The sequence below is a fragment of the Schistocerca gregaria genome, chromosome 8 (assembly GCF_023897955.1).
Source record: "Schistocerca gregaria isolate iqSchGreg1 chromosome 8, iqSchGreg1.2, whole genome shotgun sequence".
In the NCBI taxonomy this organism is placed as follows: Eukaryota; Metazoa; Arthropoda; class Insecta; order Orthoptera; family Acrididae; genus Schistocerca; species Schistocerca gregaria.
The window spans coordinates 190683096-190697739 of NC_064927.1; the positions used below are offsets into that span (position 1 = coordinate 190683096).

Consider the following 14644-nt stretch of genomic DNA (forward strand, 5'->3'; position numbering starts at 1 on the left):
CACCACATACATGCCACTTTACTGTGATGAGTCATGGCAGAAATTTGCCATCTTATTTGGGACTTCCCGCACCGACCAGCACATATATACCACTACAGTGCGATGACTCACACAGAGGTTTTCCATTCATACACGTCTGCATGTCGACGACTTTCACTGTACTCATTCCTTACATTGACCAGCATTTTTATACCACTATACTGTGATGAAGCACGATAGAAATTTGCCTCATTCCTTCGTCCGCGATCGTCTGCAGAAAAGGAAACTTTGCATTCTTCAATCAAAAAATGTTCAAATGTGTGTGAAATCTTATGGAACTTAACTGCTAAGGTGATCAGTCCCTAAGCATACACACTACTTAACGTAAAGCATCCTAAGGAGAAACACACACACACCCATGCCGAGGGGGACTCGAACCTCCGCCGGGACCAGCCGCACAGTCCATGACTGCAGCGCCCAGACCGATCGGCTAATCCCGAGCGGCCATTCCTCAATCACAATCACCTGCAAACAGTGGTGTAAGATTTAGGGCCATGAAGAAAATAGCCTTGGAACAGGATGGAAAGGCATTGTTCTCCTCTGTGAGAGTGAAACACCTGATACGCACGACACATGTTTTACTTCAGCGTTTCTGTAGCAAGGTTTACAATCGTCCATAATACAGACCAGATCCTGCAGCGTAAGATTTCCCTTTGTTCGGAAAACTGAAAGGTAATCGGGGGGGGGGGGGGGGGGGAAGGAAATTTTTCAACGATTAGGACGTCCACACGCCACTTCTCGAATGACTCGGTGAACAAGAAGCACATTTCTGCCATCGAATGGCTGACACAGTTGGTATAATGAACCGGCCGCTGTTTCCAGACACTTGGAGACTGTTGAAAAATAGTGTCATTTTGAAATGTAATAGTGTAGCATTTAACAAATGCTACTTAGTCTATCATAATACACGAAGGTGAATAAAGTCATGGGATAGAGATATGCACATTGCAGATGGAAGTAGTACTGATCACTCAAGGTATAAAAGGGCATTGCATTTTCGGAGCTATATTTATACTCAGGTGATTCATGTGAAAATGTTCCGACGTAATTATGGCCGCACGACGGGAATTCACAGACTTTGTACGCAGAACGATAGTTGAAGCTTGACGCATGGGACGTTCCATTTCGGAAATCGTTAGGGAATTCTATATTCCGAGATCCACGGTGTCAAGAGTATGCCGAGAATATCAAATTTCAGACATTGCTTCTCACTAAGGATAACACAGCGGCGTTAGGATAGAGTGAACAGTACGAACACACAAGCATCACTGAGTGAAATAACGGCAGACATCAATGTGACCGTACAACGAACGAACCTCTTTGGACAGTATTGCAGAATTTGGCGTGAATAGGCTGTGGCAGCAGACGACCGACGCGAGTGCCTTTGCTAACAGGGTGACAACGCCTGCAACGTCTCTCCTAGGCTCTTGTCCCTATCGGTTGGACTCTAGTGTTCGACTACTTGGAGACTATTTGCAACCATTTATGGACCCTATGTTCCCAAACAACGACGGAATTTTTATGGATGGCAGTGCGCCACAACTGTTGCCGGTTGGGTTGAGGAAAATTCTGGACGATTCGATTATTTGGTCACGCATCGAACATTTATGAGACATAATCGAAACCACTGGTTGTGCACAATATCCTGCACTGGCAACAATTTCGCAATTAGGATGGCTATACTGACACCATGGCTCAATATTTATACAGAGGCTACTTGTTGAGTCCATGCCACGTTGAGTTGTTGCACTATACCGGGAAAAAGGAGGTCCTACACGATATTAGTAGGTATCTCATCACTTTTCTCAAATCGGTGTAATAGGTAACTTTTTGTTTAAAGTCCCCTAATGGAAATAATGCATGCTCAAGCTTTTAATAGCAAGGAAGTTCGAAGTGTGAAGGCAGTGGAACTGGATATATCTTTAAGCATAGGATAGCAGCAAAGCTGCTCCTCCTTACGGCTGTACATCTTCACCTTTCCTGCAGTCCGGTAGACTGGAGTCCCAACACACTACATTATCCTCCATCCTTGAGACCTCCATGTTCGTTCTCACAGTGAGTTAAATCTTCTACGGCCTATCTGACCATGAAGCCCCTCGTTTAATCTTCCCTTCATTCTAACCGCAAACTACCTTACCGCCCCCTCCTTCCCCCTGGAAACAAGGCTAACTGTTACCCTTTGCGTACCAGCTGGCATACCACTCGTCTAACACATCCTACTCATCAGTCCATTCACTCATACACATCCTACATCTTTTTCCTTATAACATTGTTTCCGATACTTCAATCATCCCAATTCTTGCCCATAACAACCAGAATATCCCATCTAATTGTCTTTATAATGAAATTTAATGTACAACACGTCATATTATCATAAATGTCACATTTTTACCTTCTTAACTTTCCTACTAGGTAAATCATTAAGAAACAGACTTCAGTAGAAAAAGACACATTTACTATTCAAAAACTGTGTGAAATTTTTAAATAAAGTAGAGGACAGCTATGGGAGGCAACGAACAAAAGAGGAACTAGCATGTACAAAGGATGGTAATTGGCCATTGCAGGAATTGGAAAATCGAAGAGCAGGACAAATTTGCAAGTAAGACAAGAATACGGTTTGTATTGGAATTTTTTTTAATTATGCATACGACATGTCGAGGCGATGGATAAATATATTAAAATTTTATATATATCACTTGGATTCTTTCTATTACATATCTGTTTGCTGATCATATAAATGTGATTGCTGGTAGCGAGTACACTGTACAATCATCTACCGGTATTTTATGCCCAGCACTTAAGTTATACAATGTATAATATCCTCAACGAAACGAGTTTCGTGCTCAGGAGCCAGTTCGCAGCAAAATAATAACAAATGATCAGAAAAAGAGATGGTGATCTCGTTCAACTTGTTAAGAAGTACTGTCTTATTCATGAAAAAAAATAAACTGAGTTAACAGCAGACAAAGAGAGCGCTGTGAATCATGGACTGCGCAACTTCTACCTCGTACTGGCGGTCTTGTAAATTCTTCGGCAGACAGCCACAAAACAAGACCCGCCGTGGACGGTCATATAGTTCCGAACCAGCAGTTAGATGGTTTAGTTCAGTGCCTGAAGCCAGCATTCCTACTTAACAGTCATTACTTACAGAGAACTAAGATTTTTAAAGGTCTTTAATATAATTTTGAGTGATAGTAAATATTTCAGTGACTGCCATGCGGCAGCAAAGTACAGTATAACACAAAAAAGAGACGCGTCACGAAGGGATTATCCGAGTGAGACTGAAATCGGTAAATACGATCTACGTGTACAAAAAACAACGGATTACAGTATCAAAACAACTGGATGATTTATTCAAGGGAAAGAGTTTCACAAACTGAGCGAGTCAGTAACTCGTTGGTTCATCTCCGCCCCTTATACAAGTAGCTGTTTGGTTTGGTATTGACTGATGGACTTGTTGGATGTCCTCCTGACGGATATAGTCACAAGTTTTATCCGACTGGTGCGTTAGATCGTCAAAATGCTGTGCTACCTGTAGGACCTTGCCCATAAGTCTCTAATCGTTAATTGTGAAGAGATCTAGCGACCTTGCTCGAAAAGGTACTATTTAGAATTATATAGTAATACCTTCAGCTGCTGACGGGCGTTGAAAATGTATGCCCCGACGGGGACTCAAACCCGGGACCTGCTGCTTACATGGCAAACGCGCTATCCTTCTGAGCCACCGAGAGAACAAAGGATATCGTGCCTGCAGGGACTGCTCGCGCACACCTCCCTCGAGACCCACATTCTCACCTCGTATGTCCACGCACTACATTCGTAGTGTCGCTACCAAACACACTCATTACTCGTGGAAGACATGCTTGCCAAGTCCCTTAAGAGTTCGTGTAATACGTGTGCATCCGCACAGAAGACGAAGGACGTGGCTGGTATTTCCAGAACTGTATAATTATATGGATATGGTGTCTGTGTCAGAAAGAATAGACACCTTATCCATATAAGGTAGGATTTGGTGAGCACGAAGACAAACAGTAGAAACTCTCGTCACGTGCGGGTTGGGAATTATCTTGCTTAATCGTAAGACCAGGATGGTCTGCTACGAAGAGCAACAAAAGTGGGCCTAGAAAATTGAGGATATAAATGCTGCGCTGTAAGGATGCGGCGTTTGAGCGTAAAAGAGGTCTCGCTATGGAAATAAATGTCACCTCAGATCATCACTGCAGGTTGTCGGATCATCACTGCAGGTTGTCGGATCGTATGGCGGGCTACAGTTAGGTTAGTATGCCACTGCTGTCCGGAGCGTCTTTAGACACTGCTTCGCTGGGCACTGGGGCTTAGTTCGAAGCGGGACAGATCACTCAAGACATAAAAATTGTTCAAATGGACCTGAGCACTAAGGGATTTAACGTCTGAGGACATTAGTCCCCTAGAAATTAGAACTACTTAAACCTAACTAACCTAAGGACATCACACACATCCATGCCCGAGGCAGGACCCGAACCTGCGACCGGAGCAGCCGCGCGGTTCCGGACTGAAGCGCCTAGAACCATTCGGCCACCGCGCCGGCCACTCAAGAAAATTCTGCTAAATTCAATGAGATACCAGGCCGAAAACGCGTCTTGAGACGCCTCTGACAGCAGTGGACAATTCCTTCGTGATGCATTGTTGTTGTTGTCTTTGAGTGTAAATTAGTTTGTATTGTATTACGTAGAGAACATCAAGTGCCATGTACCAAACTGTTCGAAAGTTAAGTACTATATAGTAACGTACTCGTAATTGAGGTTATTGAATACTTATTACTGAGGTGTCACATTTCTGTTTCAGTGACGCCCTGTCAAACAAGTGTTTCATTCGTAACAGTAGAATCTGCCACCTTTAAAGAACTGCTGCAGTAAAACACTTTTCTGCCACAATGGACGTTTGGCTGAAGTAATAGCAGCATTCAGTTACAAAATTCACGACAGAGCGGTGTTCTTCCTGCTCCAGAAACGTCACATTCTCCTCCTACTTGTTCTCACCTGGTGCTCACGCCGTCTTAACGTAACGACTTGGAGACTAGTAATGTCTTTGCCATCTCGTCCGAATACATATCACTGTCGAAGCATATTACTGCAGTAGACTTAGGTACTAAGAGTAGTTAGTAAGTAACCTAGTAGTACAGTAGAGTAGGAAGTGAAGCGGCCAGCCGGTTGTACCTGCTGCCACTACCTGAAAGACACAAGGCGCCTGCTGCACGCCCACGGCGTTGTCGGCCCAGCAGGACAGCGAGCCGTAGTCCAGGTCGGACTGCACCGTGTAGCGCAGCACAGACTCCGAGCCGTTGCTGGAGAAGCGTTCGGCCGACACCTCCATCGTCTCGCCGGAATTGTTGAACTTCCAGCGGAAGGCGCGCGCCGGCGGATCAGCGTCCACGTGGCACGCGATGTCCAGCGTCTCCGACCGTGACGCTCCCACCACCATGATGCGCTCCTGCTGGCACGTCGGCGCATCTGCAACACCGCCACACCACCACAGGTCGCATTACCCTCACAGATAAGGCTCAAAAACGTATCTTACTCTGTGGCCTCTAATCCAAAGCAGTTAAAAAAAAGGCACCCCGTATGTGCATACTATTGAACTGTAGTGTTAGTGATTCAATACATTTGCCACGGTCATCAGCGATCAGACTGTTCTCAGAAGGCCGGACTCTGCACCCTTTGTTTTGACTCTGCAGGCAGCAACTGTGTTGAGTTAATGGTGAACAGTGTTTGCGATATTCGTTCTTGAGTACAAACCACGCCCAACCGACGTGTACAGACTCCAGCTGAACAACTTCGCCCATTTGGACGAGGTCGCACTGTGGGTCTGCGGGAAGCTGGATCGTTGTATCGAGTGACTGCTGCCACAATGTATCGATGATGTGTCGCTGCTTTCAAGAGTGGTCTATGGAACATTACCCACATCCGTAAACCGCATTCAGATTGTCTGCGTAGCACAGACGGGCGCCAAGATCGATATATTATAATCGCAGGAGTAGTGTAACGAACGTCATCCAGGGAAGAAATCCGGACACATGTTGTGTCTACTGTGTTATCAGAACCATTGGGAACAGTCTGCTTACAGCAGGATTAAAGTCGCGTGTGGATCTAGCCAGGCTGCCGCTGATACCACAACCCAGACAACATGGCTACTGTGGTGTCGTGAAAGAGTTAACTGGAGAGTGGAATTTATTTATTATTTATTGCCAAATTATACACCTGTTACCTGATGTTTAAAACAGGTCGTACATCTAACAATTTTCATTTTTCATCTCTATACAGTTTTCTTTTCTTTTGTTTTATCTATGACACTTAGAAAGAATGATACTTCTCAAAATGACGATAATGTAAGGTTGAAACATAAATAAAATTTTGTTGTTTAGAAGAAGAATATAAAAAGATGATAGGATAGAGAAGAGATTTGTTAGTACTATCACCGAATGTGACTGACGGTGAATACCTCGGAATGCTTTCTTCGAGCTGTTGACCGCCAGTCACACACACACACACACACACACACACACACGCACGCACGCACACATACTGTGGAATGGCACCCTGCTGTTTCCAGTGGAGAGGCCACGTTGGGTCTGTATGCGAGTGATGAACTTACATGCTTGTGAGGTTCTTTTGATGAACTGCCTATTCAAGAGCACATTCGCCCAGGACAAAGAGGTCCCATCCCAGGATACATGATGTAGAGGGGGAGGGGGAGGGGCATCAGTTAGGAACTCACGGCTAATCTGGTTTTCTACAGATAAAGTAACGAGAGCCAACTACGTTGCACCGCTATTATCCCCGTGCTACTACCACGTCTTCGACTGGAAGGCTATGTGCTTTTTCAGCAGGACAATGTACGTCCACATACAGCTGCTGCGACGCAATGTGCTCTTCTTTGGTGGACAGTGACTGCCCTGGCCTACAAGATCACCAAATCTCTCGCGAATTGAACACTCACGGGACATGATGAAGCGGGAACCTACTCGTTCTGCAGGTCCTGCAAGAGCCATTGCCGATCTGCAACAAAAGGTGCAAGATACTTGGGACAGTCTATCGGAGGACGTTTATCATCGGTTGCATAAAAGAATACACCCCTGCGTTATCAACACTGTGTATTGATGCGACTGTTTGGGTATCCTTTACTGTGACGTGAGTGTTTCAGGTGGTCTGAATTTGTTATAAAATACCCCTACAATGATGATCTACCTGTTACCTCACGTGTGAACCAAATGATCTAGTCATTGAGAGCGTCGCAATTTTTTTCCGGCTGTATACAAAAAAGATCATTTTCTAGGTACATACGAACGGAATGATGGAAGAGTTGTGTTCTTCCGCTATGTATGTCTAATGAACATTGTACACTGGCTTGAGTGTGTTGTCCACCTAAGCAGTGGTCCTATGTTATTTCATCCACTAAGTGAACCTACTGTAAACTGTTTTGGAGCAGTTGAGTAGCAGCGAGATGTTTCCCCACTGTGTTGTAACGTTATGAGCTCTTTTCGTGAAGAGAAGCATCCAGTACATGTTGTGGGAGGAAAAACTGGCCACCGCCACTTATGTAGCCATGTGAAAGCTGTCCTCAAAGGCGACACTTGGGGCGTAAATGCCTTCGTCGTCAAGACGCCGAAACACAGTGGAGTCAGATGCAGCGGTTTGCGACGCAGCCTGCTCTCTCTTTCGGCCAAAAGTACGCTACTAAGGACCTAGATACGAACTGTCAAATTAGATCACAACTGACATTTGATATAAAAGTTAATAATAAAGACTTGAGACACCAGGGGCACGTGAAGGATTATGATTGGCCGACACGACCACTGGTTGGATGATTATGCCAGGAGACGAAGGCTGCGAAGTTGTTAAAGAGACCTCGAGAGGAGCAGAAGAGCAGAAATACGCCTCCAGGTTTGAGTGATTTACTTCGTTGATGAAGTGTGGCACACCAAACACTTAGCTCGTTTGGCATTCGTGTCTTTCCCTCAACCATCAATTCGTGGCCTAGTTAATTATAGAAGAATGTATTAGCCTAAGATACAATATGCGCTTCGTAATAGACAATCAAAAGCGTATTTTTGTTCAGTGATTAACACTGTACTTGACGGATGCATCTTGAATGAGTAGAAACTTCTGTGTGACTGCCTAAGGGCGATTGTAGCAATAAGTTTCTAATTAAGATGACTTCCATATACTCATTTCCAGCGGGTTATCCCGTGGCAACCCTGGATTTTCAGCAATTCCTTCTGAAGATGTGCACGTACAATATGCAGAGTTCTCTGTTTGTTCGTTGTGCAGCAAGCCACAGAGATAACAGTTTCGAGTGTTTGTGTTGAAGACAGAAGTCCATCTCGGTATCTTGGATTCCTAGGGTGAAGGAATTCTGCACGCACTAGCATTGGTATTTCACAGCGTTGTACTTCATTAGTTCATATGTGGATTTCCAGCCGAGATACTGCCATAATAGATCCCGATACATCCTAACTTTTCGTCGCAGTGCGCATACTGCAAACTGTTTTGAATCAGTTGCCCAGTGGCGGTAGAGAGCTTTCCTTCCACTACGTGTCCCTAAGATGGCACACAAATGCGTTCGGTGATCGCGCTCCCTCTCCTGTGGGTTCTGTATGATAAAAATCTGAGTGCATTCCTCGAGAATCGGCGTCACGTCCCTAGTGAAACATCAGTTGACAATCCTCTCCGAATTTCCACGATTAACCCTTTTGGTACGTACACGGCTGTCTATTTATCAATGACGAAAGGAACCTAGAAATAGAATTACAGGCACACACAAAGTAGTGAGCCACCACCTTAACAAACTCCGGCCAGTTCCAAGTACCTCTCGAACCAGCTAAAGCAAATACTAACACAGTTAGTGATTATCAAATACAGAGATTTAATGAAAAATTTTGTACGCCCGTGTGTGCGTTTTTATTCATCTATTCCGGGAACTTTCCGTACGAACTTGTGTATTTTCGAGCCGGAGTATGAATGCAAAGTACTTTGCAGGGCAACCAAATCACGGAACGCCCTTACCTGGAAGCAGGAGTACGAGAAGGCCTGCTATAACGGGAACAAGAGAGCCGACGAATCAGCGGGAATTTAGCCGCCACTTCAGACAACCCTCATTGTGAGACGAGTGGTAATGTTGCGCTGCGAGCAGACCCGGCTGGCTCGGGTTAATTGCCACTCACCACGGCAGCTCTGCACACGGAGCCACTGCGGACAGAACCAGCGCTCGGAACTTACTGACTGGCCGCCCAATGAGCTCCATACTAATTCTGAGTGATTGTCTGTTGCCCTTCAAAGGAGAACGGATTACGGACACTCCTGTATATCCAAAGAGTTAGCATGCAGAGAAACGAGATAGCTGTACGCTTAATAAATTGTACGTGGAAAATAACTGAAGCAATAAACCATAAGAGCAATCTTTCTTGCTATACGCCACTGTAAAAGTCCTACTTTACCGCCATTTCCCTGAAATTGCTATTTCTGTGCTGACTCCAGTGGGTAGCTAGACCCATCATGTCTCCGTCTTTACTGATAACGCTGGAACGTCATCCGGTGAACGAAAACCCTACATCTATAGAGGAACTAAAGGCAGAACGGGATAGCGGGGCACAATAGAAAATTGCTCTTTTCTAGACTGGACAGTGCTGCAACCTGCTGTATGGGCATGTAATTATTTCTCCGAATGGAAGAGAAGTCAGGGCAGCCATTTTGATTTAGTTTGAAGCGCGAGATCTAAGTGAATTGTTGTCCGTCACGTTACCGCTCGCGTTGTTCTAACGTTTGTTGAATTTCAACGCCAGGTAAGCTGTTAATTGTATACCCTAAAATGACACATTCTCTTAAAGTGCATGGCATTTATTATACTTTAATTATTTAATGTGTTTAAATACTTCAGTTATTACACTCCGTAAAAGTTGCTAACCTCAAAAGTGTTCCTGGGGCGGAATGGGATAGTATCCCGTTCTGCCCCGTCATATTTTGATGCAAGAAGAAACCAAACTATATTCTTTTTTCTTTCCCCCTTACTGTTTCAGATGGTGCGAACGCACATGAAAAAGATTGATAGTAATGTGAGATGGAAATGGCAGTTTCAGCCATTTCATCTTCGCAAATGGGATTTTTAAAAGAATCTAAGCAGATCAACGTACCGAAATCAACATTGGAAAGATATGTGCGTAAAGCTACGAGTAATCCTGGCTACGTAATTGACATATCAGATTGGAAATTTAAACAGGCGTTCACTGCAGAACAAGAACATGAGCTGGTAACATAGCTCAAGTCAATGGAAAGCAAACATTTTGGTCTAACAGTCAAAGACCTCAGATCACTAGCCTATCAACTAGCCGAAATAAATGACTTACCAGACAGATTTCTAAACAAAGTTGTCTAGCTGCACAAGACTGGGTTAAAGTATTTATTAAGAGGCATCCTACACTGCCTATTCGAAAGCCAGAAAATACTTCCGGTGCTCGAGCAATCGGATTCAACAAAGTAGCAGTTTCACAGTTTAACTCTCTTCTCAATAATGTTACTGATATGTACAAGCTGACTGTTGACCAAATATTCAGCTGTGATGAAAGTGGCTTGATAGTTAATCCTAGAAGTCAGTCGAAAATAATAGCACTTAAGGGAGAAAGGCAAGTAGGAGTGGTAACATCTTCAGAACGTGGAGAAACCGTTACAGCATTCATCTGCATGTCTGCATATGGGTTATACATGTCACCAATGCTTATCTCTCCAAGGAAGAAGAAGAAACAAGAATTTGAGCTTGGCTTGCCTCCAGGAGGTGAATTATTTCTAGTATGGTTTAGAAAGTTTGTGGGATTTTCTAAGGCCACGAAAGAATCACCTGTGCTTCTAATTGTTCTTGTACATTCAACTCACACTAAAAACCTGTAGCTGCTTGATATGGCTAGAGACAATGGTGTAGTCCTCCTTTGTTTAGCGCCACACACTTCACATAAATTACTACCTCTGTACGTTACGCTTTTCAAGCCTCTGAGTTGTTATTACAGTGAAGAGAGAAAAAAATGGCTACGGAGCCATCCAGGAAAAGTTGTCACGATTCTCCGAATATCATCGCTTTTTGGGGTTGCGTTTTCACGTGCTGCAACGATGCCGACGGCTATAAATGGCTTTCGGAGAACTGGAATATGGCCGTCTGACCTGAATGTGTTTTCAGACGCAGACTACCTCCCATCAGTGCCAACAGATATTCAGTTCGAAAACTGAGAAAGTCCGACTGCAAACGCTATAGGTGGACAATGCAACACATCAATAACAGGCTCTCCAGTGTCTGCTGAACCTGGCACTAATAGGCCTACGACGAAGACTGACCAAGGCTCAATCATTGACCCCCAGCATGGACGTTCGTGGATGCCAGACTCTCCCAACCAGCTATGTTCACCGAACAACTCAGCTTTCCAGATATCGACCGAGATGTCGACCGAGGCTGTCATTCCAATCCCACCAATCGGTCAAAATACTCGGTGGACTACAAGACGAAAAGGAAAAACCGTCGTCTTAACAGATTCTCCTTATAAGAAAGAACTGCACAATGCCGTCGCGCGTAAAGTAGGCCAACAGAAAGGAGGAGGGTGCACAAATATGAACAGTCTGGACAGAGGCGTCAGGTGCAATGCAACGTAGGGCAAAAATATCAAACTGTACACCCAAAAAAACCAAAACAGAGGACATCAAAGATCTTAAGAAAAATAAAAGGAAGAATATGATGGTGAAGAGAGAATCGGAGAGAGAGGATGCTGAGTGTCTCTACTGTGGGGACTTCTACTCCGTTTCTAATGACGGCTGGGTCCCATGCCAGAGGTGTTTCAAGTGGGCACACAATTCATGTTCTGAAATAGACAGTGAAGATGAAGAGGAAATCATGATTTGTGACTATTGTCGAAAGGACTAATACACTCCTGGAAATGGAAAAAAGAACACATTGACACCGGTGTGTCAGACCCACCATACTTGCTCCGAACACTGCGAGAGGGCTGTACAAGCAATGATCACATGCACGGCACAGCTGACACACCAGGAACCGCGGTGTTGGCCGTCGAATGGCGCTAGCTGCGCAGCATTTGTGCACCGCCGCCGTCAGTGTCAGCCAGTTTGCCGTGGCATACGGAGCTCCATCGCCGACTTTAACACTGGTAGCATGCCGCGACAACGTCGATGTGAACCGTATGTGCAGTTGACGGACTTTGAGCGAGGGCGTATAGTGGGCATGCGGGAGGCCGGGTGGACATACCGCCGAATTGCTCAACACGTGGGGCGTGAGGTCTCCACAGTACATCGATGTTGTCGCCAGTGGTCGGCGGAAGGTGCACGTGCCCCTTCGACCTGGGACTGGACCGCAGCGACGCACGGATGCACGCCAAGACCGTAGGATCCTACGCAGTGCCGTAGGGGACCGCACCGTCACTTCCCAGCAAATTAGGGACACTGTTGCTCCTGGGGTATCGGCGAGGACCATTCGCAACCGTCTCCATGAAGCTAGGCTACTGTCCCGCACACCGTTAGGCCGTCTTCCGCTCACGCCCCAACATCGTGCAGCCCGCCTCCAGTGGTGTCGCGACAGGCGTGAATGGAGGGACGAATGGAGACGTGTCGTCTTCAGCGATGAGAGTCGCTTCTGCCTTGTGCCAATGATGGTCGTATGCGTGTTTGGCGCCGTGCAGGTGAGCGCCACAATCAGGACTGCATACGACCGAGGCACACAGGGCCAACACCCGGCATCATGGTGTGGGGAGCGATCTCCTACACTGGCCGTACACCTCTAGTGATCCTCGAGGGGACACTGAATAGTGCACAGTACATCCAAACCGTCATCGAACCCATCGTTCTACCATTCCTAGACCGTCAAGGGAACTTGCTGTTCCAACAGGACAATGCACGTCCGCATGTATCCCGTGCCACCCAACGTGCTCTAGAAGGTGTAAGTCAACTACCCTGGCCAGCAAGATCTCCGGATCTGTCCCCCATTGAGCATGTTTGAGACTGGATGAAGCGTCGTCTCACGCGGTCTGCACGTCCAGCACGAACGCTGGTCCAACTGAGGCGCCAGGAGGAAATGGCAAGGCAAGCAGTTCCACAGGACTACATCCAGCATCTCTACGATCGTCTCCATGGGAGAATAGCAGCCTGCATTGCTGCGAAAGGTGGATATACACTGTACTAGTGCCGACATTGTGCATGCTCTGTTGCCTGTGTCTATGTGCCTGTGGTTCTGTCAGTGTGATCATGTGATGTATCTGACCCCAGGAATGTGTCAATAAAGTTTCCCCTTCCTGGGACAATGAATTCAGGGTGTTCTTATTTCAATTTCCAGGAGTGTAGTTAGAGGTTTGGCGGTTATTAAGCATTGTACCTATTTCAGAATGACATTAAAATCTTTTCTTAATTGTTTAATTTACGCTGTCCTTAGTCTGATTTGCCTTTTATCAATATTTTGTCATAGTTTAATACGATATTCGTAATTCAAATTCAGCGTTTATGCAATAATTTAACAAAAAATAACCTGTCGCATTCTGCCCCGTGGGTGGGGCGGAACGGGAAATATGCAAGACTAAAATTGTTAAAATGCAAAATGTATAGTTTTAAGTGATTTTAAAATAAGGAACACTAGGTTATACTACAAGGCGTTTTTTTTATAACTTTAAGAAGTGTTTCCTTGTGTTCCCTTATTTTGTACAAATTGTTAAACATTAAATATCCCATTCCGCCCCGAGATCCCCTACCATTGTATTCCAAGATCTTCAACGCAAAATACATAGTTATACTTCTACTGTCATTCATTCCGTAAAGCACGCATACATACCGTCAATTACTCCCCTATCATTCCTTAAATTTATTTATTTGTTCATTTTGCTATAGGACCACATTGGAACCATGTAATGTACCCTTAAAATAAGTAAATATTGAAATTAATTAATAACAAAGACTACAAGGAGCAATAATGTAATGGGTAGATAACGGAGATGATGAAGTGCATGGCCTTCTGTTGGCGGATCTAACATTCCGCCAGCCACACGTGGTCAGTGGCAGCGATAATTGCACTGCAGATAGCTCTACTTTCGGCCGTTGCGGATTGCGACAAAGACGTCAGATAGAGATGGAAATACATACTCGACCCAGAGGGTGAAGTCTTCTTAATGGCAATTTACCAGGCAAATTTAACCTAGTGTTTATCTACCTGGACTCTGAGTGGGAACTCTGTCTGAACGTGTGTTCTTAAAAGATTCTGGCTACAATTGCGCAATTATGGACGGCTGTGGAGGCGACATGGTTCCGTATTTCTGCAGGGGACTTCCAACGACTTGATGAGACCATGCCAAGTTGACTTGCTGCAGTACGCCAGGCAAAAGGAGATTCGACACGATATGAGAAATGTCCTTTGGCTTTTGTCACCACTATGTATTGGTCGGACAATGCCGCCGATACTGGAAGAACGGTCTACAGCAGTCTAATATTTGTGAGAAACATGTTGCAACCACCCGTAATGTTTGCCCCTAGCCTACTCTTAGTTGGTCATGTTACCGGCTCTACATTCACTTTACAAGCGCATCCACTTGAAACGCTTC

General features: G+C 45.2%; 1 protein-coding gene across 1 annotated transcript in view; it reads right to left on the bottom strand.

Moving 5' to 3' along the window:
• The window catches only part of LOC126284502 (nephrin-like), a 1138462-nt gene that overhangs the window by 56051 nt on the left and 1067767 nt on the right, over positions 1-14644 (bottom strand). The window contains exon 10 of the mRNA XM_049983477.1: positions 5235-5528. Coding sequence (XP_049839434.1) covers positions 5235-5528 — 294 coding nt within the window. The remainder of the gene's footprint in view (positions 1-5234; positions 5529-14644) is intronic.